We start from the raw sequence: 14,031 nt of genomic DNA, 5'->3' as shown, positions 1-14,031 counted from the left end.
CGGAGCCCCGTGCCCTTCAAAAATTCCTCCGTGCAGCTCAGGGCCGCCTGTAGGGATTCCTCGACTCTACCTTCACTGCCACCTTCGCACCACACCGTGATGTCATTGGTGTAAAGAGCGTGATTAACGCCGTCCACTTTAGAGTGGTGGGCGGAGAGGTCGCGCATGCCGACGTTGAAGAGGCGAGGTTACCGACCCCTGAGGAGTGCCCCCGCTCCCAGCTCGAAGGGATCAGACGCTACCTCGCGCCCCTTGAGGGTGGCGCGCCTGCCCCGAAAGAACGAAGTGACCAACCCGTGAAACTTCACCCAAGTCCAATGTCCGAAATGGAATCCAGGACGTGCCTATGCGAAATGTTATCGAAGGCCTTTTCGAGATCCAGCAGCCAGGATGCCCCTGACGTCTCTGGTATCCCTATGAATGATGTGGTGCTTAATGAGCTTCATACCATCCTGTGTGGACAGGGACAGGCGAAATCCTATGATGTTGTAAGGGAAGAGTTCGTGTTCCTTGATATACCTAGATATCCGGTTGTGAATGACGTGTTCCGCGACGTTTCCCACGAACGAAGTCGGTCGCAGGTTGTTTAGGCCATGGGTTCGACCTGGCTTTGGAATAAGAATTACTGACCCTAGCTCCCAATCGTCCGGGACGTCACCCGTGTCCCACACGCGATTGATCTCGTCTGTTAAGGTGACAACGGCCTTTTCGGCAGATTGCGAAGCAGCCTGTTCGAAATACCGTCCGGCCCCGGGCCCGATTGGCCATTAAGGTTGAAAAGCGCTTCACAGACCTCGTTTTTAGAGAAGGGAGCGTCGAGGTCCTCCCTCTGGAGGCCCCGGTAGTGGGGGTAGTCCGCGTCGCCCGAGGGACTTCTCGGTGCGTGGTTGATGTCTGGGTTGTGGGTGTGTGGGTGTGTGAATGTGTCGTGTGGTTGCGCTCTAATTAACTTTTGAAAATGATCTACCAACTAGCCCAACAACAAGTTCTTTTAGACTTATCGGTAGGTATTTATGGGCCAATGACCGGAGAATGTCGTCCGCCGTGGAGCCCTCCTGTTTGGCTTCGTGTAAGCCCTATCCAAAGCTAGTCTCTGGTTTGACTTGGAGGCCTACACCTATAGGAGCTGCTTCAGGAGGTTCCACTTGCCTCCCGTGCGCATTTGCCCGTCGACCGAGTTGCAAAGCTCGTCCCACTGCTGCTTAGCAAGCGCGCCACAGTGTTTCTCAATGGTGCGATTGAGTTCAGCTATTCTCTTACAGAGTCTACGATTGAGCCGTTGGCCCTTCCATCTTGCTAGGAGAGCGGCCTTTGCCTCGTTGAGGTAGGCGAGACGACTGTCCACCTTGAGGTCCGTGCGGACTGTCTTGGTGGCGGACTCGAGGTTCCTTCTCAATTGCGACAACCAGTCTTTAATGTCTGAATCTTCCGCTGTCGTTCCTTCCGCGATTTTGCGAAAGAGGTCCCAATCTGTGACCCTAAATTCGCGCGGGGGCCTGCTCGACACCTCGAAGGAGGTGGCCAAGACGAAGTGATGACTACCCAAGTTCTCGTGCAGGTTACGCCACGAGGTTGGCCCCACCCCCTTAACGAAGGTAAGGTCCGGCGTGGAGTCCCTAGTGATCGAAGTGCCCGTTCTTGTGGGGAAAGACGGATGCGTCAAGAGTACGAGCGCGTGATCAGCAGCCGTTTGCCAAAGGTCACTCCCATTCGCGGTCGAGGACGGGTAGCCCCACTCGCGGTGTCGAGCGTTGCAGTCGCCCGCGACCACCAGCGGGTCCCCGCTGCCGCCCGTGAGGCGGAAGATGACCCTAAAGTGCTCCCTCGGCAGGCGGGTGAACCTTAAGGCCGCGGTGAAGCGTTTCTTGACGACGCCGGCGGCGGGCGTGCGGAACCCGCCGCGTTCGCTCACGCGTTGTGTACACTTTTCCCGGCCGTTGACGTAGGGCTCGCTTTGCGACTTGCGCTTGGAAATGGCCGTGGTCCTTCCGGACTCCAGGCACTCCTTGGGGGTGATGTCCTCCCCCTCGACCGTCACCTGCGTGGACATTCTTGGGAGTAGCGAGTGCACGGCGGCGTGCGAGAGCTAGGCCTCGCCGCGCCTAACAACCGTGGGTCGGGATCGGAGTGAAAAAATCGCGAAAATGGCACCACCCACAGGCAAAAACTTGATATCGGCGTGGTCCCCTAGACGAACTGCGTCGAATGGTGTGAAAACTGTCTAAAGATGAGACGTTTTTCCGCCCGAAAACATTTACACAAGCGGGAGGCGATGTTCGCGCGTCCGCACTAGTCGACGCCCCCTGCGTTCCTCCACCCGCTGGTGCACAACTACATAAAAAATAAGAAAGTACGCTATTTTTGATACGACATATTTTTGATTATTGGTTCTTCGCAGTTCATCAAAATTTTCGGTGTGCCCTAAAATCCGTGCTTGTTACACAACATCACAAATTTGTGAAATCTCGTGGCGTTAAAATGACGTGAGCGCACTAAACAGTGCCTTACTATCATGAACAATACCTAAGCATTTTTTGGATACGTTACCTATGTTTTTTCTGCAAATTCAATGGGAATAATCAAAAGCGTTTGGTAGCAGATATTGTAGCAAGAAAAGTGATTGGCAGCATGAGTTCAGTTTTACCAGAGGTCACTATAAGAATAGAGAAGAAAGAGAGCAGAACGCCCTCTTCGCTTTGTGTTTATAGCGCTCTATTGAAATATAAAGCATGCTCTACCAACACACCGAATCGTGAACCCTTCTGGATATGTAGCACCTGTCTTCAGCATAGCGGCACCTTGCCACGGCAAGAGAAATACAGGAAAAAAGCCAAAGTTATTACCTTTGTCATAAATACGCTAACCTATATAAAAATTATAACGAACTCCATGCACCACGTCTACTTTTCGCAATACGTATTAACAGCCGAAAAGAAAAAGCAACTATTTGTCATGGCAGTCTTTCCATATGTCACACCGCTGCTAGTATATACAGGATATATATGTTTTTGTGGCACAGTTTACAGGTAATTTCTTCACATGTAATTGTACGAAAATTCAAACTATCAAGAGGTTTCTGTAAGCACACCATGCCTTGTTTTCTGAGGCAGCCTGCCGCGCTAATGTTCCTTGAACTGTTCGCGGTAGCCGTAGGCTCGCAAAATATCTGCTTTCCCAATTGTCAAGGCAGTGGTATAGTCGGTCTCAAACTTCCACCGCTGGAGCAAATTTCGGACGTCTTTGCCGACCCGGACAAAATGAAAATAGCTGTCCAGCTCATCCCTTCATTTCTCCTGTTCCCGAACGTCGTGCCACTCTTCAATATTGCCGCAGAGACTACCGACAATAAGTTTTCCCTACCAAGAAGCCAGCGGGCCGCTGGGTTAGCGTCCGCAACGTCTCGCGCCTGCTCGTGCTTCATGTGGCCGCGCAACGCATGCCTCTCGCGCACGGTCACGAGACTGTGAGTTGACCAGCGGGCGAGAAGAAGAAGTGCGTTCGTCGAACGGACACTTTTTATGTGTGGCACGCTATAGCGGACTCCTTGATTTTGCACCTAGTTATCTGGGCACAAGTTCGCCTACAATAAACGAGTGTTTGTGTTTCCCCTCTTCAATACGCTACATTCTGGTGGAGGTGCGGGGTATGATTGGAAGTCCCCTGGGTGCAAGAGAGCGGAGCCCTGACCCTCAGCGATTGGAGCCTGGTGAACTGACTCCAGTACACCAGCGTGCAAGCCGCCGCCTCCGAGGAGACCCGCCTGAATTTGGACCGCTCCCTACTGCTCCGGCAACACAGGCATCGTCCACTGCCAACGAAAGAACGATGACCAGCCCGGTGACATCCGAACTCATCGTGTCTCCACCGTGCATGCCTGAGCCCTTCCACGGTGATACGTACGAAGATGTGGAGGACTGGTTGGAACACTTCGAGCGGGTGGCGAACATCAACGGCTGGGACGAGGCAAGAAAACTGAGCCGCGTGTACTTCGCGTTGGAGGATGCAGCGAGACATGGTATGAAAACCACGAAGCGGTGATACCGACCTGGCAAGAGTTTCGACGACATCTGGTCGCTACGTATGCCAGCACCGATCGTCGAGAGAAGGCAGAGAATTCTCTCCAGTCCAGAAACCAGCGCACGAACGAGAGCGTTGGCATGTATATCGAGGATATGTCCCGCCTTTTCAGACGCGCCGATCCGAACATGACCGAAGAGAAAAAACTGCGTCACCTGATGCGAGGAGTCAAACAGGACTTATTCGCAGGGTTGGTTCGCAACCCACCACGCACCGTTGCCGAGTTCCGCAGCGAAGCCACGACCATAGAGCGCGCATTGCAGCAGCGCTCTCGTCACTACAACCGTGATGCCAGTAGTGTACCTGCAGAGGTCCTTTCGACAAGCATGGGCAGCAACAGCGAAGCGCTGAGGGAAATGGTACGATCCATTGTAAAGGAAGAGCTTCGAAAGCTTCTGCACCCACAAGTTACGCCGACAGTCTCAACTCTTGCCACTGTTATTCGGGATGAAGTTCGTCACGCCATTCTGCAAGCGGAACCCGAGGCGCAACCTGTTCGACTCGAACAGCCATTGCAGGAACGTCGAGTACCAACGTACGCCGACGCTTTGCGCCAACCCGTCGTGCACAGTGCTTCGTTTGCAGCCCCCGGTGGCCGTCCATCGGCTTCGAGCGGCTCACCTTTTCAAGGAGATCTGAGGCCACGAAAAAGCGACGTGTGGCGCACACCCGACAGGACGCCGCTTTGTTTTCATTGCGGAGAAGCTGGACACCTTTACAGAATGTGCCCATATCGAAGAGTCGGTCTCCGCGGGTTTTCCGTAAATGCGCCATGCCCCCGAAATGGTGAAAGACCCGTCGAAATCGAGGACTACTTGTCAAGGCATCAATTTCCAGCTGCTAGTTTCCGCACGAGCCAGGCACCACGCCTGATCGTTACGATCGCCAGCCCTCGGCGTCAAGTTCACCAACTTCAACTCAACAAGGCGCCGTCATGAGTCCCCGTCAGGAAACTGAAGCCAGCGACCTGGGGAGGCAAGGCCGCTGATGTCCGACAAGCGAAGATCCTCCGTCAAGGCCCCAGCGCAGCAGCGACGAGCACAATACGAGGACTAAGATAAGTAAAGAAAAAATTTCTTCGGACTTGCGCGTTACCGTAGACGGGTGTGAATTGAACGTTTTAGTCGACACAGGTGCCGATTATTCAGTCGTAAGCTATGCTATCGCAAAGGACTTAAAGAAAGTTTTGACGCCTTGGAGTGGACCACAAATACGTACCGCTGGGGCCATCTCATTACACCTCTGGGAATGTACCGCAAGAATCGGAATTCAAGGTTCTATTTACGTCGCTGATTTCGTCGTACTTCCAGAATGCTCGAGGGACGTAATACTTGGGATGGATTTTCTGTTGGCGAACGGGGCTATAATCAACCTGCAGAATTCTAGCGTTTCTTTCTCGACTAAGCTGGCCATAGACACGAAGGAGCCGGAGTGTCCTGCATTGCGTGTTATCGACGATGACGTAACGTTGCCACCACGATGCAGCGTGCTGGTTGGCGTAAGGAATGACGCATTCGTCGACTATGAAGGCATAGCGGATCCCAACGTCGAGTTGCTGCTTAAGAAAGGCATTTGCATAGCTCGGGGCATTATTCAGTTACGTGGTGGGTGTGCCAATGTATTGCTCACGAATTTCGGAAATGAAATTCAGCATGTTGCAAGAAACACTGCCATTGCCTTTCTACACAGTTTTGCAGCTGTGACAGATTTAAGTAGCCTGGCGTCAGGACCACCTGCCTCAGAAAATGTGCATGATACTCGGAGGGACAGTTGCAATCAGCCAAAATCTGTCGCCAGCCGAGAAGAAACATACAAGACCTGATAAGAGATTTTGCAGGATGTTTCCCCTCGTCAAAAGTTCGGCGCACCCAGATTGTTAAACACAGAATAATAACAGACGAAACAACAATGCCAGTATACCAACATCCGTATCGAGTATCGCCGAAAGAACGAGAGATCATAAAGGGTCAAGTGCAAGAAATGTTGGAGGACGATGTCATTCAGCCGTCCAAAAGCCCATGGGCATCGCCGGTAGTTCTTGTGAGGAAGAAGGACAATACGTTGAGATTCTGTGTCGACTACCGCAAACTGAACAGCGTGACCAAGCGGGATGTATACCCCTTGCCTCGAATCGATGATACATTGGATCGGCTCCGGAACGCAAGATATTTTTCTTCATTGGATTTAAAAAGCGGGTATTGGCAAATTGAAGTGGATGAAAGAGACCGTGAAAAGACTGCTTTCGTAACTCCGGACGGCCTGTATGAATTTAAAGCACTCCCATTCGGCCTCTGTTGTGCGCCAGCGACATTCCAGCGCATGATGGACAGTGTCCTCTCGGGCCTCAAATGGCAGTCTTGTTTAGTCTACCTGGACGACGTAGTGGTTTTTTTCGGCAACGTTTGACCAGCACATAGAGAACTACGTTTAGTACTTCAGGCTATTGAGTCCGCTGGCTTGACGATTAAACCGGAAAAGTGCCAGTTTGGATTTGAGAAGCTTCGATTCCTGGGTCATGTGATCAGCGCTGAAGGTGTTGGCCCGGACCCCGACAAGACTGCGGCCGTCGCACGATTTCCAAAGCCAAGAGACAAGAAAGAGGTGCGTCGATTTTTGGGTTTATGCGCTTACTATAGGCGATTTGTGGAAAATTTCTCAAAAATTGCCGAACCTCTAACAAGACTCACGAAGGAGGAGATACCGTTCGTTTGGCATGCTGAGCAAGAGATGGCTTTTAGTGAATTAAAGCAACGTTTGCAAGCCCCGCCTATCCTCGCCCACTTCGACGAGACCGCTGACACGGAAGTCCATACAGATGCAAGCAATCTCGGCCTCGGCGCGGTCCTCGTTCAGTGGCAAAATGGAGCAGAGAAAGTGATAGCGTATGCGAGCCGCACCCTTTCAAAACCTGAAAGAAATTACTCCGCGACAGAAAAGAATGCTTGGCAGTCATATGGGCTATCAGCAAATTCAGGCCATACCTGTACGGCAGGCCGTTCCGTGCCGTCAGCGACCACCACTCACTTTGTTGGCTGGCAAGCTTAAAAGACCCATCGGGACGACTTGCGAGATGGAGCCTCAGGCTCCAAGAATACGACATTACCGTTGTATATAGGTCTGGCAGAAAACACAACGATGCTGATTGCTTGTCACGCTCGCCACTCGACTCTACTCCTTCAGAAGAAGAGGACTTCCCATTCTTTTGTGTAATGGAAACCTCAGAAATTGCCGAGCATCAACGGGCTGACACAGAACTGCTCCAATTGATAAAGCATCTCGAAGGGTTTGACGTCCAAGTTCCACGCGCATTTAAGAGAGGATTATCCTCATTCTGTCTCCGAGCTAATGCACTCTACAAGAGGAACTTTGAGCGCAACAAGGAGAAGTTCCTACTCGTTGTACCGTCAGCCATGAGGCCTGAAATCTTAGAAGCTTGTCACGATGAACCGTCGGCGGGCCACTTGGGCGTCAGTCGAACATTCGCCAGAATTCACCAAAAATATTACTGGCCCAAGTTGTTTGCGTCTGTGCGGCATTACGTGAAGACATGTCGCGAATGCCAAAGGCGCAAAGCACCACCCCTCAAGATGGCCGGCCTTCTCCAGCCCATAGACCCTCCTAAGACTCCATTTCAACAAGTGGGAATGGACCTTCTCGGACCGTTTCCAATGTCGTCATCAGGGAAAAGGTGGATCGTCGTCGCGACGGACTATTTGACACGGTACGCTGAAACCGGCTGCCTTGAGCGGCAACTGAAGTTGCCAAGTTTTTCGTTCAAAACATAGTTCTTCGACATGGTGCCCCAATGGTCGTCATTACCGATCGAGGAGCAGCCTTCACATCTGCGTTGATGCAGTCCTTGATGACGATGACTAATACCAGTCATAGAAAAAGCACTGCATACCACCCACAAACGAACGGGTTGACGGAACGCCTAAACCGAACCATTGCTGACATGCTATCGATGTATGTGGACATTGAGCATAAGACGTGGGACGAAATCCTGCCATACGCAACTTTCGCCTACAATACGGCCCTACAGGAAACTACCCGCGTCCCCCCATTTCAGCTGGTCTACGGCCGCACTGTCACCACGACACTCGACGCGATGTTACCAGTAGACAACGACAATTACGAGCCATCTGAAGTTGACGACTTTCTACAAAGAGCTGAAGAAGCGCGCCAGCTGGCACGACACCGAATAATTCAACAACAACGCAAGGACGCAAGCCACTACAACCTGCGCCGCCGAGAAGTTCAGTACCATCCAGGCGATAAAGTGTGGATATGGACCCAATAAGACGCCGCGGGCTCTCAGAAAAGCTCCTCCGTCGGTACTTTGGTCCATATAGGTTCTCCGACGACTTAGTGACCTAAACTACCAAGTCATCCCCGATGGACACGAGCGCTCAAAACGGCAAAACACTGCGGAGGTCGTACAGTGCGCATGAAGCCCTATTACGAGAGACAGTGAAAACGCTCCCTTCTTGTCTACTTCCCCCCATCGCGCATCGGGACGATGCGTATTCCGGAGGGGGCTAATGCCGCAGAGACTACCGACAATAAGTTTTCCCTACCAAGAAGCCAGCGGGCCGCTGGGTTAGCGTCCGCAACGTCTCGCGCCTGCTCGTGCTTCATGTGGCCGCGCAACGCATGCCTCTCGCGCACGGTCACGAGACTGTGAGTTGACCAGCGGGCGAGAAGAAGAAGTGCGTTCGTCGAACGGACACTTTTTATGTGTGGCACGCTATAGCGGACTCCTTGATTTTGCACCTAGTTATCTGGGCACAAGTTCGCCTACAATACGCTACAATACGCTACAATATAATCTTCAATACGCTACAATATAATCTATAAAACAACCCTTTGAGGGCTTCTCCTTGGAGGTTTCAGCAGTGTATGTGGATGGATGGATGGATGGATGGATAGATGCTATGAGCGTCCCCTTTATAACGGGGCGGGGACAAGTGTGCCACCAGGCTCGACAAAAAAATCTTTCTCCTTTTTTTATGTTGGCCTAATGCCTCTACTTCGATAAAATCTATCTTACTACAAATATAAACGTAAATTTTAGCCCAGTTCTCTGCCCTTTACGGCAGCTCATTTTTTTAATATTTATTTTTGTCCTTTCTCTCTAATTTTCTGCCACCAATACTCTAGCCGTGTCTTGCTTATTTCAATCGCGGGTGTGTTCAGCTTTCCATTGTTGTCTCTAAAACCGAAGACTTCATGTATGCTCGTGCCCAAACGTACACCTGGGTGGATGTCTCCACATTCAATCAGAACATGCTCCGCCGTTTCCTGATCTTCCCCGCAGCACGTGCATTGTTCTTCTTCTTTACTGAATCTCGCTTTATAACTGCCCGTTCTAAGGCAACCCGATCTCGCTTCAAACAGTAAAGTGCTTCCCCTTGAATTACCGTAAAATGCCTCCCTCATTTCATTTGTGCCGTTTCGGTAGTTACTCAAAGCCGGTTTTTTCTCCATAGCTGCCGTCCGGTAAATCCCTTTCGCCTCTCTGACTTCTCGCTTAGCGCTCTTTGATGACATATTGCCTACACTACCAGCCGTATATTTACTAGTGAGCCTCCTAGTTCTTTTTCTCCACTGTGTGTGGAGAACGGTTACGTTATATTACGCACGGTTTGTACTGCCCTCTTTTTTCCCCGCGTTATAATGGTGTATGCATTGCTAACGATGTTTTACCGGTAGAAGGTGGCGATTGTACTACTCACGTAAGACTGACAAGAGGTAGACTAAGAGATTTTCATCTATTTTTGGGGTTCGTTCCAGTTTGTTAATAAAGGCGCGAATGAGCTTCTCGATGCTTACTCATTGGAAGGATATGGTTCAAGGTAAGGGGATATCACCCGGCACGGAATTTGTAACTGTCTTTTTTCAAGCCAGATATATTTTATGAAGTGAATATACTTTGCCTCACACCTCGTTTAATGAACCCATGCGATTCCTGCACATTCCAACGCTGTTGTGACAGTATCATGTAGCTCTCGCACTAGACGAGTCTGTTAGAAAGGTATCCGACCTTTGAAGTCCACAGGTGTTGAAGACCGGGCGAGTTGGTTCGTCGTACGTGAACTGGTGTAGCGCATTACGGGGAAAGAAGAAACGGCGGAGGAGGCCGACACAAGAGGACAGAGGGCTCTGTCCTCATGTGTCGGTCTGCTCGGTGGGCACCTGCACAATAACGTGGGCGTCGTCACAATAATGTTGTAATCAAAATAAAAGCATAATTTTTCCGATGCGATGCATGCAGCGCAAATCATTATGGATCTTGTGGAGCGCCACATACCGCTAACATGCTCACCGACCGGAAGGATTAAATTGACGAAACGTGCAGCCGCGACTACAGTGTGTTGCCAGATGAACTTCACCTGTACCGTCCAAACGGCGTTGTTCGAGCAATTTTCGCAACGTCGAATTCTTGGAGGTTGCGAAAAGCATGCGTATGCATTCCTTTCAATATTAACGTTTGGAGGTGCTGATCGAACGTGCAACACCCGAGAGAAGTGAACTGCGCACGGCTATAAAGTCCGAGCACGACTGTGACCCATGTTGAATGCTTGTGTTTCGTTGAAGAAGGAACTCCGCCTTCCTGACCGCGCAAGTAATGATGACTGTGCAACAGATTTAGAAACCGTCTTGATAAATATGCTCAGTCCCGTGCAGAAACAATGGCTTACTTGCTAATGGCCTACTGCTGCGGAGAATCCGTCAGACAGGTTCGATGCCTTTCTCGGAGTCCCGTTCATTTCATGCGTCAAATCTAGTTCACGCTGTTTTCTTTCAGTGCACACAGGATTTCGCAACGCATCGTTTATGCACGGTGGCGGGGCTGAACTGTAACCTTTCGTACCGCGGCAAAAAATGCGGCATTGAGTATGGGGCACTGCTCACAACTTGGGCAAGTATTTTGATCTCATACACATTTCAGAGCAGCTCATCACGTGTGCTCCGGTGAAAGCGACACGTGGCGTACGTCATGTCTTTGCCTATGAGGGCTTGTCATTCCTCCGACAGCCATCTTGAATCGCACAGCGCGCCAAATGTAGTTAGTGGGCATTGCGAACACACGCTGGCCCCTGTCTGACGTCAGGCAGCGAGCGCTGACAGCTCCGAAGCAGGTGAGGACGGGCCTCTGTATGAACAGATGGCGCAAGAGGCAACTTCGCGCCCCGCTTGTAAGCTCCCCCTGCCGCGCACGACTGCAAGGTTTAACTGCGACGTTCATAGCAGTGCGTGCTATCGCAGGATGTGTTGTCTCACCAAGCCCGAGACATTGTTCATGTCCCCTCTAGTGCATTGCGACCGAAAGACACATTATTTCCCGAGCAGGTTCTAGAACGTTGAAAGAAAGCTTACACGTACATATCACCACGCGTTCACAGCACAGCAATTCAAGCCTACATTTTGCCAGTGAAATGATATGCACTGAGTCGCTGCCGTCCAGCTGATCAGCACCTGCGCACGTCCTCTCGCAGAGCAGCATCCAGGCTGTCAACAAACTGCGGACTGCGGCAAGCCGTTGCTGGAGTGCGTCGACAGACAGTGCCGCTGCGTGCCACCCAACGTACCACAGACCGATGGCGACTGCGGGCCCCCACAGAGGGATGTTCATGCAGGTGCGTACATTCAAGGTCCACTAATGTCACCCAGTGATGCAAATGCTCGGTTTGTGTTACAGTCATTCTGCAAGCGCTTAGAGATATAAGCATAACATGTACACTATAGTCGGTGACAGCCTAAGAATAAATATAAGCTCCACCTACGAGGCCGCATTGCTCATATTTGCATGCCTCCGCGCTACAAAGGAAGTAGTTCCTAAACAATAGCAATAATTTTCACGCATACAAACATCTTGCAATACTGCATTGATATTGATATAAAGAAAGCAACGCCAGATAAAAAAATTGTGACGGCACGGAGTTCAGCGCCAGCATAACGTTATATCTGTTGTTTAAACCGCACCTCCCGCCGCGGTCATCTCGGAGTCTACGAAGATGTAATGTGCACCTCAAAGTTGATGTTTCTGCGCAGTACCTATTTAGGTATTAAAACAAAGAATGCCAGATTTTACGTGAAATTTAAAAGAAATGAATCGTCTTTTACCATTTCATAAAACAAAACAGCGACATTAATCACATATAATAAGGTCGTTTGTATTTCTTTACCAAACCTTCGCCGCCAGTTTCCTTTCTGTCTGCTGTAACTATGGCAACTCCGACTCAAAGCGAAGCATTCCGAAGTGGTCTGAGATTGCCTTCGTGAATTTCGACTCTTGTGTTGCCGTAAATACCGTATTTGCTGACTCTAGTCGCCGTGCTTGTTATCGTGTTTGAGGAAAGCGCCAAGGCTTCATTTGACGTCTTCTCTCAACGAAATAAAAGCGTGTAGCGCACATGGTGTTTAACTGTCGGAGTCATTGCATGTCTTGTCGTTACGTTCACGCCAATGAGATGTACCCGTGTAAAGTGGCGTTGACTGAAGTCTTTACGTGGGATTGTTTCTCGCTTCGACGACTTGCACTGGCGCTGCCACGACCCCTGCAGCCCTTGAATATTACACATTTTTATTTATTTATTTATTTATTTATTTATTTATTTATTTATTTATTTATTTATTTATTTATTTATTTATTTATTTATTTATTTATTTGTTTATTTATTTATTTATTACATACCTGCATCGCCCCAGTAGGCACTACAGCAGGGAGGCCCCTACCTTCTATGTATGTGTGCGTCTGTGCGAATATATATACATATATAGATTGTGAAGAGATTGGCTTCGGTTGTCGTAAGACAAATAGGAAAGATATATCCGCTTCTTAGAAAACAGTTTATTTGTCAACGTTTCGATCGGAGACCGATCTTTATCAAGGCGAAATTTACGAGGCTTCGATGCGCATTTATAGGATCGTGCTCCGAGGAGGTAGACAGAGTGAGAAAAAATATTACCAAAAATTTTAAGTGTAAAAATGAAAAAGAAAGAATGAGTAGCCAAAACACCACGCGTATACACTCGGGAATACAAAGAACACGTACATACTCGAGGAAATAAAAGAAAAACACATAAATGTATACACTCATAATCCTAGTGGACACAATCAGTAAGTGAATTCCTTTCGTCCATTGTCAGGCCCCACCTCTCCGTCTCCCCCCTCCTCATTTGTTCGTGAAGCATAGTGAGCGGGGTGAGGCTTCAAAGAAGGGATAAGCTTTTAAAAAAAGGGCCTACGAACTATAAGCTTCCCGAGAGTCTACAGTAGTTTGATATAAACAATTATCACTCCGTAATACATGCACACAATACACGCGAAGGAAAAAAAACGCACGTTAGACAAAAGCAAGAATTCCAAATGATATCGTGAGGTATGATACAACGCCATTAACAACAAAGGCTTTTTTTTCACTCAATAGCTTTAGCGGCGTCACTTCAGTTACGATTATGATCCATGCAATCGAAAGTTCCTGCGTCATAAAGCGCATCCTTTCGCGGTTTGTAGACAACGATTACCTCGCACGGTGTTTATTATTGCAAGGCGTTCGTGGCATCGAGCGTGAGACTTACGCGACGGGCACTTCAAGCCAGCACATCATTCTGGGCTGGTGGAACTGAATTCCGTTAAGACGACGCAACTGCGCCAATAGCCACACGTTGCATAATCGCAGACGCACCAAATGACCACAATTATCTTCTTATAATGCACAGACCACTGCATATCATCCACACCTGCTTTGTTTACTTTCGCATTGTGTTGCGCTGATGGGTTATGTTGGTCGCTTTCTTTCTTTCACGCTTCGTCCGTACATACGTCACTTATACAGGCGAACAGCACGGCGCATATCACAATAGATCACCAAGCTACCCACGTTACGAGCTCCAAGTAACACACACACACACACGCACAGGTGACAACGCTAATGTCATGGTTTTTGC

General features: G+C 49.7%; 1 protein-coding gene across 1 annotated transcript in view; it reads left to right on the top strand.

Annotated features, from left to right (window-relative positions):
• Positions 1–4,205: 4,205 nt before the first annotated feature.
• The window catches only part of LOC119376027 (uncharacterized), a 91,319-nt gene continuing 81,493 nt past the window's right edge, over positions 4,206–14,031 (top strand). The window contains exons 1-2 of the mRNA XM_037646020.1: positions 4,206–4,668; positions 11,577–11,717. Coding sequence (XP_037501948.1) covers positions 4,206–4,668; positions 11,577–11,717 — 604 coding nt within the window. The remainder of the gene's footprint in view (positions 4,669–11,576; positions 11,718–14,031) is intronic.

This window comes from Rhipicephalus sanguineus, unplaced genomic scaffold, assembly GCF_013339695.2.
Source record: "Rhipicephalus sanguineus isolate Rsan-2018 unplaced genomic scaffold, BIME_Rsan_1.4 Seq1071, whole genome shotgun sequence".
Classification (NCBI taxonomy): Eukaryota; Metazoa; Arthropoda; class Arachnida; order Ixodida; family Ixodidae; genus Rhipicephalus; species Rhipicephalus sanguineus.
Note: the sequence above shows the minus strand (reverse complement) of the source record. Positions and strands in the feature narration are given on the sequence as shown.